At 27.2% G+C, this 22183-nt stretch overlaps 3 protein-coding genes across 6 annotated transcripts; 2 read left to right on the forward strand and 1 right to left on the reverse strand.

Moving 5' to 3' along the window:
- Positions 1 to 1540: 1540 nt before the first annotated feature.
- LOC101488831 (O-fucosyltransferase 19-like) lies at positions 1541 to 5497 on the reverse strand. Of its 4 annotated transcripts, none has more exons than XM_004490883.4 (7): positions 4795 to 5497; positions 4406 to 4478; positions 4216 to 4286; positions 3829 to 3917; positions 3599 to 3731; positions 2808 to 3517; positions 1541 to 2180 (listed from the first exon to the last, which is right to left on the reverse strand). In XM_004490883.4, exons 1-7 carry the CDS (start codon positions 5077 to 5079, stop codon positions 1952 to 1954), a joined length of 1590 nt encoding a protein of 529 aa, XP_004490940.1. In that variant the 5' UTR covers positions 5080 to 5497; the 3' UTR covers positions 1541 to 1951. The 4 variants fall into 4 exon arrangements, with proteins under 4 accessions (XP_004490940.1, XP_004490941.1, XP_027187550.1 ...); XM_004490884.4 differs by having other exon boundaries at positions 4216 to 4306; positions 4795 to 4936; XM_027331749.2 differs by having other exon boundaries at positions 4406 to 4482; positions 4795 to 4936.
- A 1346-nt stretch (positions 5498 to 6843) lies between these two features.
- On the forward strand, positions 6844 to 10569 carry LOC101489573 (large ribosomal subunit protein eL33w). Its single transcript, XM_004490886.4, has 5 exons — positions 6844 to 6995; positions 7240 to 7275; positions 8044 to 8272; positions 8381 to 8423; positions 10400 to 10569. The coding sequence occupies exons 1-4, from the start codon at positions 6964 to 6966 to the stop codon at positions 8420 to 8422; spliced, it is 339 nt and encodes a 112-aa protein (XP_004490943.1). The 5' UTR covers positions 6844 to 6963; the 3' UTR covers position 8423; positions 10400 to 10569.
- A 7258-nt stretch (positions 10570 to 17827) lies between these two features.
- On the forward strand, positions 17828 to 21761 carry LOC101489890 (probable sugar phosphate/phosphate translocator At3g11320). Its single transcript, XM_004490887.4, has 4 exons — positions 17828 to 18553; positions 20001 to 20104; positions 20218 to 20446; positions 21142 to 21761. The coding sequence occupies exons 1-4, from the start codon at positions 18113 to 18115 to the stop codon at positions 21286 to 21288; spliced, it is 921 nt and encodes a 306-aa protein (XP_004490944.1). The 5' UTR covers positions 17828 to 18112; the 3' UTR covers positions 21289 to 21761.
- The last annotated feature ends 422 nt before the right edge of the window (positions 21762 to 22183 follow it).

A 22183-nucleotide genomic window follows, 5' to 3' on the forward strand; every position in this document is an offset into this window, starting at 1 on the left:
TTCCCTAATTTTAAAAAAATTAATATATCAATATAAATTTTATGTATATATACTCTGTTTGATGCCACATATTAATTTTTTAAATCTGCGTAGATTCATCAACATATTGTAAAGAATTTAGCATAAAAATTGAATAATTTAAAATATAATTTTTTCATGTGTAATATTTTATATAAAATAGACTTGTAGTCTTATCTCCAATATATTTAAATGGACCATTATTTTGTGACCTTGTTAACTTAATCCAATCTAGTATGGCCTGCATTTTTTTAAAAAAGAAAATTAATCTAACCCTAAATTACTTATCATATTTTTTTACGTATCGAAATTTGTGCAATAATATGAAAAGCTATGGATTATTTGAAGAAATGCGCAAGTGATTTGGATGAATTATTTTTTTTTTATAAATATGCACTTATTGTGGTTAATTTTTTTTTTTTTGGTACAAAGGGTTATTTTTTTATTTATTGAAATAATGATTTATTATATTTTTGTGATGATATAATTTATTTAATATGAGTACAATATGACTATATGCATTATAAATAAAAATTTAAATATACCTGTTAGGCTAACGAAAATTACTACCAAAGGTAGAAATTTCATTCATGTGTAAATATGCATTACAAAATGGTTATTGAATTTGTAATTTGTAATTTATAATTTGCAATCTTTAATTATTGTAAGGTGTAGGATTGATATATTTTTGTTAATGGTAGATTGATAATGAGTGTTTATTTGAAGTTATTAAAAATGTTAGGAATAAATTATTTCTCTTTTTAATAATACATTTTTTATTCAATAAAACGTGAATGGAGAGGATGAATAAATTGTGTTGATAATATTTATTTTAATTGTAGAGAAATTTCAATTAGAATTCGAGAATTCTTCAAGTCAATGATAATTGAGAGATTGTATTCATAAATTCATGAATTTGGAAACAAAGCCACACATTCAATGTCAATTTTATGTACCTTTTTTTTAATAGGTCAATTTTATGTTATTTAAAATTATGGTGTGTTTGGTTGGAGGTAGATAGAGGAAAAATGAGTAGATATTTTAATTGAAATATTTAGTTTAAGTTTTAGGAGGAAAGAAAGTAAAAAAATTTCGTATAGTTCACCTTGTTCCCTCTTTGTATTTTTTAGAGGATGAGATGGGATGAGAAGGGTAAACAGATGCTCAGTATAACTACAAAATCAATTGTTTCTCTTTCCGCCACTCCATTAAAATCTCTCAGTTGAACCAACCATACCCTTAAGAAATTAACGTGTATGAATTGATTATGTTTTTTTAACCCAAAGTGAATAAGTCATGTTTATATATCTATACAAATAAAGCTAGTATTTTGACAATTTATATCAATAAGGTATTTTTAGTATTTTTGACAAAAATTTAGAATGAAAGGATGATTTCTTAGTTCAGATTAAGAAAGACATTAAAATTTATTGAACACTTACAAGGACAACCGAATGATAATTTGCAAGTTAATCCAATTTAATACCGTTAGATTAATATATAATGACTCATAATCACGGTCTTTTGATCTAATCATCATATTTAATTAAAAGAAGATACAAAAAGAATATGAAAAAATAAAATGTTACAAATTTCATCTAAATCATCAACTAAATAAGTTGACACCAAGATATAAATATATAATTCAAGTCATGTTGACAAGATCTAAATTGAATTCATGCTGAATTCGAGAGCCTAGCTAGTGTAACATTCAAAATCTAAAATACAATTCATAGTATGACTATGATACCATCTAGTATATATCACACCTACCAATTAACTTTTTCTATCTATTCTAACATACTATTCAATTTAAATTATCACTTATGTAACTCAAATTTCCAAATCCCTCGACATATATTTACACACATTCATATCAATTTTAATGGTACTTCCTCTCATCCTAAAATACATTAATTTTTGTTAGATTAAATCATAAGAAGTCATGAGTTGTGTTCAATATAATGCTGAATGGCTTTTGACAAATACAACCTGGAAAAGGGTTGGCATAGAAATTCTCTTCCAATTTGGGGTGTCGGTGAACTTTTCTAGGTTGAGGTGCTCCAATATTGTTGGCATGTATACTCTTAACCTTTGATGAAAAATCGTCCCATGAAATCAAACCATTGTCCAACTTATCAATTAATTTCACAAATTTTGCCCTGCAACATATATATCCAAGGCTTATTACAAAGAAGAAAGTTTGTTAGACATATTAATTAAGTTTAATTACTCTATACAGATAATGAGCTATTTGAGTTTTTTTAAAAAAAAATAATTTCATTCCTAAATTTGTCAATAATTTGTAATTAAGCTTCTGACCTAAAAAAAGTTAATATGATTTTTAATTTTTAAATAATTTGTAATTAAATCTCTGTGTTTTTAAATAATTTGTAATCAAATTCATATTTATTGACATCTCTAGGAACTCGATTGCAAATTAATTAAAAGTTTAAGAACATAAAAAATTCTTTTAATTCAGAGATTTAATTACAATTTTTTTTACAAGTTCAGGTGATCAAAATAAATAAAAAATTATAATTTGTGTAAAATTATTCTTCTCTCTCTTTTATTTATCATATTTTTTTAATCTACGTGAAATAGTTAGATGTGACAATTATTCTAAAACTGATGAAGTAACTATCTAATAAAATAAAGTCTAAATGAAATCTAAACAAAAAAAAAATTGAAAAGTTGATATATAAAATTTTAAACTTTAATATTTGAATTATTTTTGTTTATATTTGATTTAGCAAAAGAAATAAATTGTTTAAGAGTAGGATGAATACTTGTTAGGGCTAATGGTCTTTCTGAATCCATTGAATTTTCTATGACCTGTAGCAGCTTTAGCCATATTCCCATCATAGCTATAAACAAAAACATCACTTTCCACAGTTACGTAGTAATCAAGAGCAGCAAGTTGATTAAGGTGTCCTTGAAATGGTTCAAGTTCTTCTTTTGTGGCTAAATTAGAATGCATGAGCAAATTTGGAAACTTGTTTTGAAGAGTTTTCATTCCCTCTAAGCCATAAATTTCCCCTGATGCTATATAAATTTTGGTGTCAAGTGGATAACCAAGTGCTTCTATAAAAACAGCAACTTCTCTTGGTGTCATGGGGCAGTTTCCTTTTAATCTCTTTGATCTTCCATCAATTTCTTTTTCTTTCCAATGTTTTACTTGATATCTCATTTTTCTAAGCTCTTGTGCTTCTGCTTTTGTTAGGTTGTGACTGCATCCTGTGAAAGCAAGCATGTCCTTTTCATATCTCAAATGGAGAGCAATATAAGGGGTGTTGTCATTTCTAAGTCGATTTACCAACTTCTTTCCAAACTCTTCAATTGGGACTGCAAACCTAAGTGCCTCATACATGGCACGGCAACGCACTCTCTGAATTGAGTTAGCTAGACCATTATTCACTAGACGAGAATCTGTATGAGTAAATTTTATTACTGTATTTTTCTTCAACAATTGCAACATGTCTCCTTTGTAATAACTGGCCTACATTTCCAAACCAATCAATACAATTTAGATTAACAATAATAAAAAAAATATAGAGAATGTGTAGTATTAATTAATTACCTTGGACCAAGAAACAGGGGCCTTTAAAACTGGCTTAATTGCTGCAAGTTCAGGTGGTAGAGACTCCACTATTTCAACCTCATCATGTAAAACTTCAACGAAGTTCTCCCAGTTAAAAATCTCTTTAAATGTACTGATACAATAAACTATTAGAACACTACAAAATCAGGCAAATATACCACCAATTTGTTTGACTTCAAAACCCTAGTTGCGTAAGAATTAATCCATACCTAGGATCGGTCCAAAATGAATTATGATCTAATGTTGGCATAACAAGAGTGGCATTCATAATTTTTGCAATTGCTACCATGTCACTTATCTGCAATATCATAGAAAATACATTTACTCTATAGTTCATAAAGTAAGTAATATTTGAATATTTATCATTTTAACGACCGGGATTAAATTAATATATTATATATACTTTTATGGTTGAGTGAAATTCACATGAATCTTATCATTTTGAAATAGAATCTAACTTTATCCATACAAAAAGTGTCGGGAAGAATTTTAAGAGAAAATATTGTAAATCATAAGAAAGAAAACAAATTAAAAGATTTGGAAAAATAAAAAAAATAAAAAACTGAGCAATTAATTTATGATTGCCTCTTACATACTCCGGTTTTCATTTGATTTAATCCTCCATTGGCGTGAACTAAAAGGTAGCCATTTGTTGCGTTTCCTTTCCCTGTATAATAGAAATTCTTCCTAGTTATACAAAGATGAATGGCAGAGTGAGAATCACTTATATCGAATTTTACTCAAATTTTGAGCATATTAATAATTAAATTATAGCTTTGGACGCACGTATGTCTTTCTTTGCTCGTCCCATGCATTTGAAATTGTTCTCACTATTAGGATGCTTCCAAATTTCGAGAGTCTATCTAACAAACATCACAACAAAACTAGCATCACAATAAAAAAAAAATGTAGAAACAAATGATACAAATAGTAACCATATTGTAAACAATATAAAAAATGAAAATTAACTACACACTAAAAGACTAAATCAGCTAAATTTCAACTTTTTGTTGGCAAAAATAAAAATATATGTTAGTCCAATTCAAAAGACTTAATTAATTCACGTTCTTTAATTTAAAATATTTTATTATTATTTTGTAAATTTGATAAATTAATATTTAAATTGGCTATTTCAAAAAAAAAAAAATTCATACAAAATGTCAATTTTCATTTACCGGCAAATTGTTTTGTGAAGGTTCATCTTTCACCACATTTGAATGAATTATTGTAGGATCCAAATCTAGCTGATCAGAAAAAATGTTCAACAATAAAAACTTGGTAAGAACACTCATAAAAACAAGAACCATTAATCCCCCAAATAGATGTCTTCGTTTGAATTTCTTTTGGCAATGTCTTATGATTTTACGTTTCATAGGGAACATGTCTTTGTTTTCAAAAGACATTAATCCGTAACGTTCATCTCCTCCATCTAATAGGCCCCTGCTCCTCCTTGGTGCCATGAAAAATTGTACACTAGATAAGAGTTAGCCACACTTAGCAAAAAAGATAGATAATGAAAATTAAATGAGATTATAAATTAGAGAATGTTAAATTAAGGTAAATGAATGAAGAAGAGTGAGAGGTGATATTAGAAACAAAACAATTAACCATAGGTTTATGAGGGGTTAATTGGAGGGACTATGGTTTTCTCCTTTTTATCTTTGGTGAGGCTTTTGTATAGTTAAATGGTTAATCTATATACCATGAGAGCAGAATATTAGGCGATATAATCTCTCTGTTTCTCATGCTTTTAGTTTGTATGCTATATCTAGTTTCTTGATGGGATTGGCACATGTGGCTTTTTCATGCTTGCATTTCATAATAACTACTACTAAAATACACCAATACCGTGAAAATGCATCATCTAATCAAAATAATATTTAACCACAAGGGATTAATATGATTTATTGAAGTGTTAGTTGAGTTCAACTTTTCATATATAACTATTGTCAAATATAATTAATTGTTATTTAAATATACCATGTGCATGTGGGTAATGACAGTTGAAATATGCAATTTGACTATTCTGAATTCTTTACCAAAAGAATTAATGCAATTTACTGAGTTAACTCATTTAGAGGGCACCAATAACAAATTTCAGGGTCTTTTTTCTTACTCTAGTGAGACAAAAAAAATTGCTACTTCTGTCTCAAAATGATTGTGTAATTTTATCATTTTATATATATTAAGAAAAATGTATAAATAAAAAATAAAAAATTATTTTTATCAAATTATTTTTAATTGATATTAATGCATTATTAATATTATAAATGTATAGTAAAATATATTGCATTGAAAATAATACAATTATTATTAATTAATAGATATAATTAAAAAGAAGTACATTAAAAATTGAAATAATTAATTATTTTGAGACAATTTTTTAAAAAAATGAGTCAATTATTTAAAAACAGATGGAGAATAAAAAAATAATTTAAATATTTAAATATTAAATAAAAATCTAAAATTATCTTAGTACGCGCTATAATATTCGTAACTTTTAATAAACCAATATGTTATTTGATCTACAATATATTAAAAAAATCTCGAATGTGACATTATTGAACAAACTTATATTTACATCGAATTTCGTCCACAATTTTTAACTCTAGCATTTGCAAATCCAAATCATCTATATTTTTTAATTAATTAATGATTTTTTTTTACTAAGCCTATATATATATATAAAATAACTACTGAGTAAAATATTGGGCCCAGGGTATTCGCCTTCCCTCTCATGCATCGAGCCCACATTGTGACATTGACCATATGCAAATATCTTGCATGACATTTTTTTGTTGTTGCTTTAGATCATATGCAAAATATTTTTACAAATCACTCCTTCCGTCTTACAATATATTTCATTTAATAAAAAAATCATATTAAAATAAATTTTAATTTTAATTACAATTATATCATATAATTAAGAATTAATACTATGCATATTTCTCCTAAAACATTACTATCTTCGACTTATTACATTTATTATAATAAAAATAATACATTAATTATCAATAAAATATTTTTTATCAAATTATTATTTTCTATTTTATTTATTTTCATTTATTAATATATGTAAAATGAAAAAAAAGGAAATTTTATTGTGAAATGGATAGAGTAAATCATAAATGTTTGTTTTTGTATTTTTTTTTTTACAAAAACAGTAGAAGAGAGTAAAGGTTAGAGAAGCCCAATTGGTTGGGCCTAAAAGAAAACCTAACAGACCCATTCCGTTGATTACGTATATAAAAACCCTGCGACCAAAATGCGTAGTTGCTTCTTCCGCCGAGCCGAGCAAAGTTGAACGAAACCGAGCAGCTTCGTGCATCGTAATCCATAGCAAAATGGTTAAAGGTCGACAAGGTGAACGTGTTAGGTTTGTGATCTCACTCTTCCAGATTTTTTGTTCTTTAGCTTTCGATCTGTGTGCTGTAAGGGTTTTGGTTAACAATGCTGCATATAAATGTAAATGATAAAACAAAACTTAGCTTTGTTTACAGTTTATTTATCACGAGATTAATTGAAAGAAACTACTTACCCTTCAACAAAATCAATAAATTTTGATTGGCTGTTTTTCTGATTTTTTGCTAATGCTTTTTTTTTCAACTGCTTTTAATCAGGCTTTACGTAAGGGGTACAGTTCTTGGATACAAGAGGTACTTCTTTTTCATGATTTATTTGTTTGTCATATTTTTATTTCAATTTTTTAGTAATATTTACCAGTCACTTTTTTTCTTTTTTATAATTTGTTGTATCTGTTATTTTTAAATGTTTCCTGAAGTACTTTTGTTTTAATTTTTTGTTTTTTATTATACATTAATGATATTGTTATGTGGAGTGGAGAGGAGAGGAGAGGAGATATGTAGATTCTGTATTAAGGATTCTTTTGTAAGGAGAGTAGATCAAATGGAGGTAGTCAAATCCTAAGACTCAGGGAAGATGCAGGAGAACTATTAGTGAAACTAATAGAAAAGACCTAGACACTGCGTTGGAAAGATATATTCTATATGCTTGAATGATAGTGTGTTTGATCCCTGTAGCCAACCCTTAGTTTGAGCGGTTTAGATTGGCTTATTTTAGCTTATCTACCTGCAAAAGCATTTGCAGAGTTTTTTGGGTGAACTTAAGGAAACAGTTTATGGCATGTCCTTAAGATATTTTCAACTAATTTTTATGTTATTCCAGATAGCTTGACTTTATTTTACCTTGTGTTTTAAAAATAGCTTATACATTAGTGCTTATGCTATAAGAGCTAATGCTAAAAACCGCTTAAATAGGTAGTTTATTCAAACAGGGCCTTAGTGGGATATGGCTTGGTTGTTGTTGTATCGTATGATTTTTCTTTTGTGATATATCATGGATATTGATATTGATTTGGTTAGGTGGTCATGATTTGTGCTAAAGAATTTGGTAATGTGTTTTAGGTCCAAGTCAAACCAATACCCAAACACTTCTCTTGTCCAGATTGAAGGAGTAAACACTAAAGAAGAGGTTGCCTGGTATGCTGGGAAGCGCATGGCATACATTTACAAAGCCAAGGTGAAGAAGGATGGTAGCCACTATCGTTGCATTTGGGGTAAGGTTACAAGGCCTCATGGTAACAGTGGCATAGTCCGTGCAAAGTTCAAGTCAAACCTTCCACCAAAATCAATGGTAATTTTAAAGACATTGAAATAGTTTCTTAAGGACATTGAAATAGTTTTTTCAGTAAACCTTTTTATTATGGTTTCTGAGTGTCTTGATGTTGATTATTGTCTGCAGGGAGCCAGGGTTAGAGTCTTCATGTATCCAAGCAACATATAAGGTACTTACCATTCTATGGATGCTTATTACTTTTTTATTTTTATGTATATTATTGGTTGATGCATTAATATATTGGTTGATGCATTAATACATGCTTCTTTAAAAACTATTATTTAGGATTTTTTGGGCAACTTGTGATTGAACTATAATAGAAAATAAGATATTACATACTGAATTAACTTGATGTCAATCATAAAAAACAACTTAAAGTCACTACTAGTTCCCCAATTCACCGGTTCTTTTTCCATGGATGATGGTTCTTAGGTTGTCTTTGTGCTGTGCTATTTTATTTTTAATCTCATTGATACATACCAAGGAATAAAATATGTGTCTTAGCAGCAAGAATTTGGGCCAATCAATCACATTGTATTTATTTTTTTATATTATTAATCAAATATGTTTTGAAAACTTTGATGATCTGTGGGATTGTACTTTGGATTTGAAGTCTCCATGACTATTCTTTAGTAGCGGGATTGTACTTTAGGAATCAAGTCTACCTAGAGGTTATTTTGTCTCAACCAATCAATTGATCGTTTAAATTGCCGAATTCTCCCTCTCCTGCACCAGGAACCTACCTAAACTTCATTGTGGTGTCTATTTAAAATGCGTGAAATTGATATTTTTATCATCTCTCTGGACAAAGAAATCCCGCACATTGATCTTCTTGGGAACCAAGTATAATAGTTTCCAGGATTTTATTTGTGCGGATAGGAAGTCAGCCTTTCTGCTTGAGCCTTCTCCTTTATGGTTGGAGATGTGCTCCAATAAAGTTGGCTTACAGATTTATCTTGTTATGTGTGACCCTTCTCGTTAAATGTCTTTAGTAGCGGGATTGTACTGTAGGATTTAAGTCTACCTAATCAGGTGATGTACTTTAGAGGTTATTGTGTCAATACCAATTGATTTGATTGTTTAAATTGCCGGCTTATCCCTTTTCCAACAACTGGAATGCCCACGTAAATCTCATTGTGTTGTCTATTTATAATGTGTGAAATTGATATTTTGATCTCTCTAGACAAAAATTGATATTTTGATCTATCTAGACAAAGAAATCCCGCATATAGTTCTTCTTGGGAACAAATTTTAATAGTTTCCAGGATTTTATATATGTGGATAGAAAGTCAGCCTTTCTGCTTGAGCCTTCTCCTTAATGCTTGGTGATGTGCTCCAATAAAATTGGCGAACAGATTGATATGTGTGACCCTTCTCATTAAATTTAATTTGTCTATGTACTTGTCCATTCTATTTTGTATTTTTAATATCTAGAACTGATCTTTTGGTCTTTCTGACAAATGAAATCGCACAAAGTTCTTCTTGCAACATAGTTTACTGAAAAATTGTTCCCAGGATTTTAATTGTGCGTAAAGAAAATGAAAATCCTTTCTGCTTGAGACTTCTCTTTAATCTATGGAGATGTCTCCAATGTATTTGGCTTACAGTTTTATTTGTTTCTGCTCAAGTCTTCCCCTTATATTGCCAGTATTCTGTCTATCCTATTTCTGATTTCTTAAAATTATAATGGATGGTTTTTGTCTTTATTGAAGTAGAAACTGCACATAGTTCTTCTTGGGTATGTAACTTTACGAAGATTATATCCAGGATTTTATTTGTGCGGATAGCAAATAGAAAACCTCTCTGCTTGAGGCTTCTCTTTTATCCATAGAGATGTTCTCCAATGTAATTGGTTTACAGTTTTGTCACTCTTTTGTATTAAATGATTTATGATGTTGTAATTCCACTTATAGTAATTTTGCTGTTTTTGCTTGATACCTTGAATCGAGATTCAACACCATAATATGATAAGTAGTGCGCTTCAGAATAACTTAAATGTAATAATAAACAGTAATTCCCTTGTATGATCATCTTATTCTAATTGACCTTGTAATTGCATTCTTATTCTTAGCATTTTGACAGCAAGATCTGCATATCATCCTCTTATTGTAATTGACCTTGAAATGGCACATTTTGTTATTGCAGGTGATCCGAACCTTGGACTAGAAGACAAATGCACTATGGAAGTTATATTTTTGATCATTTTTGTATCTCTAAACAGAATAGTTCCTTTTCCTGCATGGTGAAAGAACATGTATTAGTTATCCTCTGTTTTTTTCTGAATCCTGACTTCATTATGGATTTTTCTCCTCTTATATCGTTTTCATTGGGCCATTTGTCTCCACGTAAATTCGTAGTAAAATTTAAAACTACCAAAAATTTAATTACTTGATTTTGTTTATCATAATAAGTTGATTTGTAATTTTATTAACCTATCTATTAAAAACATTGATGACTTACAATCCAAGTTTTCATTATGTTTTTTGTGGTTACACGATCTTCAATAACAAATCAAAGCATTAACTATAAAAGGATGTGGCATTATAAATAAGATTTGTAGATATTGCTGTGGACTAGATGGGCGAGTCTTTGTTGCAGAATCCAGTGTATTTGCATGAATAGAAATTTATGTTTAATGTATAATATTTATATTTAAATATAATTTTTATCGATTATTTTGATTAGTTATATTTTTATTTATTTGTTTTGGTCATTAATATTTTATAATTGGTATGTTTTAATTTTTTTTAAAATTATATTATACTTAATATATATTGATAATTTTTAGAAGGAATTTTAATGACTTAATGTTATTATAAAATGAATAAAAATAAAGATAAATTATTAAAATGAATATTAGATAAAAGGTAAATGACTAAAATTATATTTAAGTTATTTTTAATTTAAATTTCAGGGAATTGTAGTATTGTTGTTCTATAAAAATATTATCGAAAAACATATAAGTATTATTATGAGCATAAGTGCATATATGAATCATCGTGTGCGCTTCCATGACTATTGAAAAGCAGAAACATGACTAATAAGAAATCAAAATCATGACATTTCTATTTTTATGTATTTTAACTTCTAAGAATAATGTTTTCCCTAATGATAAGTGGCTGTAATACTTACTCCGTACTTCTTTTATAGTTGTTTTAAGGTTAACTACATATATTTAAGAAAAACTACAATTTTGTTACTTTTTATGCCGTAATTTGTCTTTCTCATATACATTTAGCTATTTTTTACTAATGATTAAATACTGAAATTAAGAAAGTTGGTTAAAATATTAAATTTGAAGTCAATTTGAATTATTTTATTAATTTACCTTTAAAGAGAAAGAATTCATTTATGTTTTTAATATAGTATTTAATATAGATTATAGAAGAATATGTAATATAATTAGAGATAAGTCAGTAACAAAATAATTAATATAGTTGAAACTTTGAAAAAATATAATATTTATACATGAAAATATATTTCATTTAGTCTATTTTTGCTTTTCGACAAAATGATTAAAGATATTATTGACAATAATAAGTAATGTTGCATTGAGTTTTGATAAGTAGACTAATTTTTGGTAAAGTACATCATAGGGTCTTTTAAGTAACACAAAAATTACAGATTAATTTTTAATATTTTTGTGTGTGTTAAGTTTGTCTTTTATGTTTGTAAATATTTGCATCGATGATCGTAATTTAAAACCAATAAAATTGAATTTTCAAATTCTCCTAATTTTTTTTAATAAACTTGTGTAATTTTTAAGGGGTTTTGATTGTAGTAAGTCAATCAATTTTTAAAATAATAATAATAATAATAATAATAATAATAATAATAATAATAATAATAATAATAATAATAATCATGAGAGAAATCGAGTGAGATACATATAAAGATTATTGAAATTAAATATGCAATTCTCTTAATTCAAATAATAAAATTGAATGAAAAATTATTAAGTTATTCTTTATATAATCAATATTAGAACTTATAGTAGAATTTTAAAAATATCTAACTACAAATGACTGAAATGAGGTTATAAATAAAAATAGTTTAACATTGTAACATTTATAAATATAAAGGATTAACTTCTTACAAAAAGTTAAATAATCAATATGATATTTTCGTTTAACTTAAAAAGACTAATTATATTGTCTTTAAGCCATAACTCAAGTAACAAATATTGATATTGTTAAATTAGATGTCTTATCCTGAACTCAAACTCGAGATCTCACAGTTGTGTGAGTTAATCACAGTAAAATTTATTATATCTTCTGAGATTAAAAAAAAAAAACTACATAATATATTTTGCATTTCTCTCCCTATAAAAACAACACTTGAAATAATAGTTACGAGATTAATTTTATGCAACAAAAGATCTAATATAGTTACGAGATTAAATACCTCTTTGGTCTTGTAATATATTTGATTTTTTGTTTAGTGTTTTGAATATATTTTTTATAATTAATTCATCGATGTTCAAATTTACATATAGTTAAATACTTCAAAATATTATATCACATATAGTTAATGGAAATTTACATATAGTTAAATACTTCAAAATATTATATTACATAAACTAAAACAAAAAAATTGTTGAAACTAAAATAAAAAACTGCTGAATACATGAAACTAAGAAGATCAATGCCATAAATGGAATCTTTAATAAAATATGGACACTTCAATGAACTTTATGTGAATAATAAGAAATGTAAAATCTTTTGGGTGGTTGACCAAATTTCTGGACTTCGTGACTCAATCAAATGGTGCATGCACGTCAGGAACAACTTATCATCTATGCAACCTTTTGTATTAGCATGTTCTCGCCGAAGGATGAGTAAAATCCTCATTTTTATTTATTTATTTATAGAGAAATGACAAATATCAATAATAAATTTATATATACAAATTGAAAAAAAAACTGTTTAACATAATAATATTAACATTATTAATTAAATTAGGTATTATAAACTCTCCTTTTTATGATTTATATTATATATAAATAGAATACATGGATGTGATATGATTTTTCCCTTTTAAAAAATCACAAAAAGTAGCATTGACTAAAAGATTTGAATCATGGATAACACACTCAACCCCTTGCATTTTACAACTAAGCTAAGCTATTGTATAACTATAAATAATTTTTATAACATAATTAATAACATTATACTCTATTTTGTTTGGAGGTCTATTTCTATAATGATAAATCTATTTTTTCCTTTTAATTATACCATTTATTTAAACTATTTTTACCTTTGATGTGGTTTTTCACATAAGAAAAACAAAAAGTGGTATAAATTAAAAGATTTGAATCATTGACAAAAGACTCAATCTCTTACATTTTACAACTAAATTAACATATAACTATTAATAGTTTTCTAACGTAATTAACAATATCATACTCTATTTTATTTGGAAGTCCTTTTTCTTTATTAAATAAATCTATTTTGTTGAGGTTTAAAGTTTAGGACTCTCATAATATATATGGAGACCTAAAATAAAATTTGATATGACATTTTTTAAAGTCTATAAAAAAGATTTATTAAAAATTATTTTTTAATAAAAAATTATTAAACTTTTTTATTAAATATTATTTTTTACACATTTTAAAATATAGAATCATTCATTAAATTAACATAATTGATTTCATATAATATTTCTTTTTTATTTGATGATAAAATCAATTGATTTATTATTTATGGAGACAAAATTAATTTTTGATAAGGTTTTATGTATTTTGTTTTGAAAGTACTAGAATATCTTTTATTACAAAAAAAAAAATGAAATTGAGGCATTTTAATTAAGGAATATTTTTTATTTTTATGATAGCCTAAAGACTCTGCTAAAATTCTTACATTAGTGGTTTGGATCTTGGGCTAGTTTTGAGTCAATGCACGCATAGTTAAAACTCACAGAAGAATAATGTCTATACACATCAATATATTTCACTTAATAGATTAGGCTTTTGAATTAAACACTTACTTCAAATTTATAAACTCCTACATTGATTAGTATTTTTTATTGTCAAACACACAAATATATCAAGAAAATTCTAAAATAAAAAAATACATTATGTAAAAAAATTTACTAACACAAACTTCTCTCGCTCTATTGAAACTTATATGCTCTTAGAACTCACGTAAAGTCATTGCAGCATTGAAGAAACAGTCAATGAATTCTGTAAATAAAAAGTATCAAGGATATGCCTAATTTTGACTTCCCCTTCCTAGAATATTCTCAACTTTTTGGATATATTATCATTTTAGTTATTTAAAGTATAAGATGTTCTTATTTTAGTATTTAATTCACTACAAAAATATTTAAATTAATCGTCACATCATCAATTTATTTTGATAATAAATTGTATTTTTTAAAAAAAAATTATGATATATAATAAATTGTATCTCAATTATTTTAATAATTTGATGATTAATTTATTTATTTTTATTTAATCAGATACCAAAATAAAAGTATATTATAGTTTCAAAGAGTAAAATAATAGATTATTCGATTATTTTTTTAAGACAAGTACATATGTTGCATCTCATTCATAAAGTTAATTAATGCACCATTTTAGGTGTTTTTGAATTACCTGTTCACTTTTTATAAAGAGATAATATTGGATGCGTAGCAGATTAGAGAAAACTTAATTGTAACCGATTTTTTTTTTTCTTTTTATTTGTAACTCTTCTTCATCTATTTATTAGAGAGAGAGAGGTGGTTTAAAGTAATTTTTTTTACTAAATGACATCTCTAACTCGTTTTTATTCTTCTAATTTTAATTAAATAAACATTTTCATATATAGTTAGTTTTTCTTGTCTCATGCGACATTTACTTTCTCATCTTAATGTGATGTTTATTTAATTCATATTGATATATTAATTTCGATCAAGTGCAGATTTAATTTCAATCAATAATTTTGACGTCGGTAATGTTACTACTTTGATGACATGTATTCTAGATAAATATAATTTATATAAATTTAAATAAATAAATATTATTTTTAATAAAAATAAAAATAAAAATATTGGACCTAACCACATATAAGACAACTTTGACTACATTTATTGAATCTTTAAAGGAGTTGAATGTGTTAGGCAAGACAAATTAAATGAACTGTAAGGTAATTAGGCACATTGACTCCTAAGATTAGAAATTCTTCCTACTATAGGGGGAAGCGCACCAAGTGACCAAGTGACGAACAATATATTCTTTTTGCTCCATGTTTTGTTTAAGAACACAAGTCAACCTTGGGAGATCGACGGTGGTGGATCTCCGAGAAACATAGTTTCGATCATGATGATGGTGTTGGTGTCAGTTTGAAGGGGGTGGTCCTTGTAAATATACTCTAATTTCAAAATATGTTGAGAAATATCATTAAATCTAATAAAGGAAAAATAATTACGAGAAATATTAAATTAATGAAAAAATTGATTATAATATAAGTATGGAGGAAACACTTTATAGTGATCTTAATTTAATTTATAAATCTTAATTAATTTGTATTAACTACTAACCAACTCCATCAATTAATTCTTAATAATATTTAAGAGCCCCGTGAAATGGAAGGTGGGTTAATAATTTTTTCGGATGAATCATATAATAAAAAAAAAAGGAAATAAAATCTAATTAATTAATGAAAATTACATGAAAAATACAAGTTGTAATTATATTGACAAAAAAAAATTAATGTATAAAAAGGTATTGGCTTAAGTGTATAATTTTCTTTAAAATCTTTGATCTATTTTAGATTAATTTTAAATTTTATGGTGTCTTAACACCCTCTCCAATAAAGTAAAAATTTTAATTATTGAATTTTTAAAATGTCAAATTTTGTGCAACAAAGTTCCATCGTTTTAGGATGAAAGTAAAAAAAAATGAAAAATATTTGACTATTTTTTAGAAGAAGAACAAATATAATGATATTTGTTACGAATCAAAAGAATGAAATAATAATAAAACATATAAAATAATAATAATAAATCGACCATAATTTTTTTAAAGAATCAAACCATAAATCTTAAAATGTTTGCAATTTTAAATCTATGTAATATGTTTGATTAACTTTTTTACAAAGTATTACTATGCAGTAACTTGACTGAAAATCAACTCAATGTTATCTTTGTATAACCTCATCTTAATTAAATTTATATCTCATCAAATTTGATGGACTTAATAGTTGAATTCGAATTTAAATTTTTTATTTGATCATATACTAGAATGAGTAAGATACATATACAACCGGAATGAAGTAGTCTTTTGTACACATTTCTTGTACTGAAAATCCCCAAAATCAATTATTAACCAGGTCCTGTTCATACTTGGTTGGGGACCCACAGTTTCAAATCAAGTACATTTTTTGTATTGAACCAATTGCGCCACCAGGACCTATTTGTTTATTTATTTATATATTCAGGTATTTTTAAATTATTAGAACGTGTCATAAAAAAAAAAAAACTAACGTAGAAAAATAACAAGGCGGCGTTTGGACCGGCTTTACCATCCCATTTCCAATTCCTCTTGTTCTTGCGCCAAATGCGATTCCTCTTTTTTCTTTGTTTGTTTCTACCTAATTATTATTTTCATTTTACACTAATAAATAAATCTTATAAAAAAATAATTGTAAAATTACACCTCAAATTATTTTTTAATCAATTACACTTCAATTTAATCTTTCAAGTTTCTTTTATCATATTCAATTTTAAGTTGGGCGAAATCATCCTTTTCTAAATATCTAACTCCAGTCAATTTTTAAATTCTCTCTAATATATATATTTTAATACAAAAATATTAATTGTACTAATTTTGATAGTTAAATAAGTTTGATAAACTCAAGTTTTTTATCAATAATTAAAGAGTAGTCATGTTTTAATAAAAAAATGGAGTAGTTATGTTTAATAATAAAAAAGAGTTGTTACGTAGATTAAAATATACTAGTAAATAAAGATTCTCGAAAAATTAATATTATTATTTTATTAATATTTTAAAATGAGAAATAATTTAAAAGATACAATTATTCCCATCATGCTACTTGATATAAAAGGAAAACTAATTTTGAATGTATTATCAATGTGTCCAATTAGAACTATAATTATTTTGGTACCAACGTGACTATATTAGAGATTTACTTTTGAATTATTAATATATAATAGTATAATAATCTATTTACACATCCGTATATATTATTTTGATTCCGTGTCTTCTTCTTTTCTAAACACCCACCCCATTTTATTATATTTTCACATCTCAACATCCTTTGTACTAGTGTAGTTTATTTACGAAGCTTTCGGACTCTTCAAAATGGGAAAATATTCGTACTAAATATTTATTTGCGTATTTGTACCATATCTATGAGTATTTTTATTATTATTATTTTATTTTTAATAAAATTCATAATTTTTATATATTTATAAATTTTTTATTGATGTGCCGTACTTTATTATTATTTTTATATCATATTTCGTATCTGCATGAATACCCTATATATATTTTTTTAAAGCGTCGACTCTTAAAAAAATAATAAAAGAAAGTGCAGGGAAATGCAAATGAAGTAAGACCCTGTTTGTATACGCGTCCCGTTTACCTTTCCTTCGTTCTCACAATAACGATAACATAACATTACTTTTGTTTATTTATACAAAAACAAACACTCCTTCGTTCCAATTTCATTCTAATAACACAACTCTTCTAATCCTCCCTCCCTTCCCTTCTCATCCCTCTCTACCATGAATCAACACCAATTCACAGATCCATAAACCAAAAATAAAATCCCCATTTTAACCCTCCATAAGATCCACTAATCAGAAATAATTACAATAACACCCTTACACACAAAAAAATAAAAAAATAAAAAAATGAAGGGTTCAAGCCGAATGTTTACGATCGGTTTAATCTCATCATGGTATTTATCAAACATTGGAGTATTACTATTAAACAAATATCTTCTAACAAACTATGGATTCAAATACCCAATCTTCTTAACCATGTGTCACATGACGGCTTGTTCGTTATTCAGTTACGTTGCAATTGCTTGGTTGAAAATGGTACCAATGCAAAGTATTAGGTCACGTCTTCAGTTTTTGAAGATCGCTACGCTCAGTCTTGTATTCTGCGTTTCGGTGGTTTTTGGTAATGTGTCGTTGCGGTATCTTCCTGTGTCGTTTAATCAAGCTGTGGGTGCTACTACTCCTTTTTTTACTGCCGTTTTTGCTTATGTTATGACGTTTAAGAGAGAGGCTTGGCTTACTTATCTCGCTCTTCTTCCTGTTGTTACTGGTGTTATCTTTGCTAGTGGGGTAAGTTCACATCATAACTTCGCACTTTTTTCTTCTTCCTTTTCCTTTTCCCTTTTTCTATTTTTTTTTTTTTTTTTTATTTCTTCTCATTCATCAACTTGTCGGTCATCAATTGTCGGTGATGGAATTTAAATAGGAGAGATTTTGGATTAGCTTTTCTAATTATATTTTTTTATTTGCTAACTCACTTGCATAACAAAATATAATTTATAGGGAATTTATTTAAAAATTAAATGTTTTGATATTATCAAAATTAAATCATCATTAATTGAGTCACATGTACTAAAAATTTTAATTTAATCAAATTTAATAGATATTATAATAATGAATACGTTGATAAATTAAAGAAAATTATTGATCTAAAAATTCATAGTTCTTATAGACACTCCATTTTTGATTGAAACGTAGAACTTGTGTAATTTATAAGGATATTTTAGACCAATTTTGGAATGCTTAATATGCTTTATAAATATAGTGCTTTAATCAAACTAATGAAAAACTTATAATATGCTTAAAATAATAAGGATTTAAAGTAATATGCTTAAAATAGTAAGGATTTGTAAAACTGATTTACATGGAATGTTTATATCCATTAAATTCATATAATTTTGAAAAATGACAGTTTTGATTAATGTTATCTAGAGTTTTATTTTTATATTTTATTTATATTTTGGACTTGTGGTATTCCGAAGTTGGACCAAAGTTTTAAATCTAGTGATTAAGTTGTGATCCTTGATATTGCAGAAAATTGCATTCACTTACAGCTTATGCGCCTTTAATTTGTAGTCGAGGAGGTATACAAACCCTGATGTCGTGCCCAAATCGCGGTTGTTAACTTTGTTTTTAAACAATAATAACTTCCTTTTCCCCCCATTTATAAGACTTGAATCAAATTAAAGAGAATTATGGTCCTTGACACTTGGATCATTATTAGTCATTAGTATCTTATGTTTTTAAATGGTTGCACTGATTGTAACTTGGTAATTTAGCAACCATACAGATTTAGTTGAATACAATTTATGAGCAATAGAGTGGCATGTAGGTGAGTGATTTATTACTTACATTGTAAATAAGAATCTCTACTTATGAAAGATCTGTTTTAAGTTTGTCTAAGAAGCTGAGCTAGCTTTGATTTATATATGTCTGATACCATATGAACTAAAGCACTTTTCACTTTTCAGTTACTAAATAGGTGTAAGAAATAATAAAATTTATAATTTCTAACAACAGGAGCTTGTTATTATGTTCATGTTGTATGGCGTTCTTTGTTTTCGGTGGACTTATATAGTGCTTTGATCATGCATTTGTTGAAATCAAACTAAAAAAAATATGTTTATACGTTCTTTGTTTCCTTTTATGTATACTTCAAGTGATTTCGAAAAATGGAAAATATGAATACTATATGTTTTCTGATGCATTTGTTATTGTTTTATTTCTTTGCTTATAGGGTGAACCGAGCTTCCATTTGTTTGGGTTTATAATATGTGTTGCAGCTACAGCGGCACGAGCCCTCAAATCAGTGTTACAGGGAATTTTGCTTTCATCTGAAGGGTATGTACTACGTATAAGGAACATGCTATTTACCTTATTACTTTGTTTTCTTCTGTTGTCAAGTTGTATAATATATGGGTACTGACTTCAACATCCTTCTTGTTGTATATTAGGGAGAAGCTGAATTCTATGAACCTTCTCCTTTACATGGCTCCAATGGCTGTTGTTTTCCTTCTTCCTGCTACACTTTATATGGAAGAAAATGTGGTTGGCATCACGTTGGCTCTTGCCAGAGATGATGTGAAGATCATTTGGTACCTTCTATTCAATTCCGCACTTGCGTATTTTGTCAACCTGACCAATTTTTTGGTCACGAAACATACCAGTGCTCTCACCCTTCAGGTATGCCTCCCTTTTCCATATAGTCCTACAGCTTTATTTTCTAAATTTATTTCTTTACTCAAACGAACATGCCTGCTGTCTTTTTAGTTGGAACATCAATTTTTTGCAATTGTCATAAACAAGTTTTTGAAATTCTTGGAAAATAAGTTAAGGGATTGGTGCTGAAATTTTCCGTTGGGTCCGTAAAGCTTGTACTAGGGCAGTGTTTTCAAATGCTTCTATTGCTAGACATCATAAGAACCTAGAGCTAGGAATGTCATCTTTTTTTACTGAAATTTTGTCTGTGATTTCAAATATTCAACATGAGTTGTTATCAGTATTCACTGTTCCACTGCATTTCAGGTTTTATTGATTCAGATCATTATATTCCTTTGGCTAAACATAGTTGCTACATTTTTTTGTGCCACGTTAATTAGTAGATATAAAATTGTTGTAAAATTGTAGGATTTGATGTTTGGGGTTATAGTAACAAACGTAAATTTAAAATTTTGTTTCTAGGCTCTTTTTCTTTTTTAAGGGTGTATATTTTTCATTCACCTTGTTTAGATCAGGGAAAGGTTTAATGAGTATGATTCAAATGATGTTAAGTAGATATATTGTTGGCAAGATGTGCATTTTTCATGTAATCCAATATTTGTTATTTTTTTATGTAAGTTGATGTTTAACAACTAATCCTCAAGAATTTGCTCATATAGGTACTTGGGAATGCTAAAGGAGCTGTAGCAGTTGTAGTTTCAATTCTAATATTTAAAAACCCAGTTTCAGTCACTGGAATGATGGGTTATTCACTCACAGTTCTTGGAGTTGTACTTTACAGTGAAGCCAAAAAGCGAAGCAAGTGATTATGATCATGCTGACGCACATCGTTATTGCGAAAATCAGCTGTGAATTCTCTATACTTCGACAACCACAAGGTTCCATGAGACAAATTTGTTAGATGACTTTGATCAGAAACATGATGTTTCATATTCTATATGAGAATTCTTTTGGCCCCATATGGAAATCCAGTCTCATTGAAGGGGTTCTCCTTTGTATTAGCAACTGTCCAGAAACAGCTCATGGTACAAAGTTCAAGGCATATTGAGGAATTTCTTATAGTCATTTATTCTTTGAAGAAAGAATTGTAGAATTGGAGGATCTCTACTCATTTGTTATTTACAATGCTTACATTTGTTTATTGATGAGAAAATTCGTATTTTTGATTGTAGTCTATAGTTCCTAATCAGTCAGTGTAGTTTTTATAGTTTGTTGAGACAGACATTCTCCTATTCAAAACTAAAAATTACTATAGTAATTATTTGTTGTTGTGTATGTATCTTTGGAATGCTTTATTTATGCTTAAAATAATTTATAATAAAAATTTTAGCATTAACTTTTGAAGAAAATAATTTGTCTAGAACTCAAGCTAATTTAAACATATGAAGTTTCTCTCTGTTTTTATTTTGGGTAAAGTAAGGTAGACAGACAAACTAGAAGGTGTCAGCAACTCTTAAAAAAGAGTTCATAATTTTTTAGACAATGAAATTTGATAATACAAATTAAAATTGAAATTATCAGAAATAAATCAGAAACATGATTAAAATCATAAATCACAAATACAACTCTATTATAGAAGAAGAAAAAGCAGAATAAGACATGACTGAAAATTCTTTATGAAAGTGTCCGTCACTTTGAGGAGTTTCTCAAAATAAATAATGAGGCTTACATTAAAGAACCCCTTCCATAATAAATTGGTTG

Source organism: Cicer arietinum, chromosome 2 (assembly GCF_000331145.2).
Source record: "Cicer arietinum cultivar CDC Frontier isolate Library 1 chromosome 2, Cicar.CDCFrontier_v2.0, whole genome shotgun sequence".
In the NCBI taxonomy this organism is placed as follows: Eukaryota; Viridiplantae; Streptophyta; class Magnoliopsida; order Fabales; family Fabaceae; genus Cicer; species Cicer arietinum.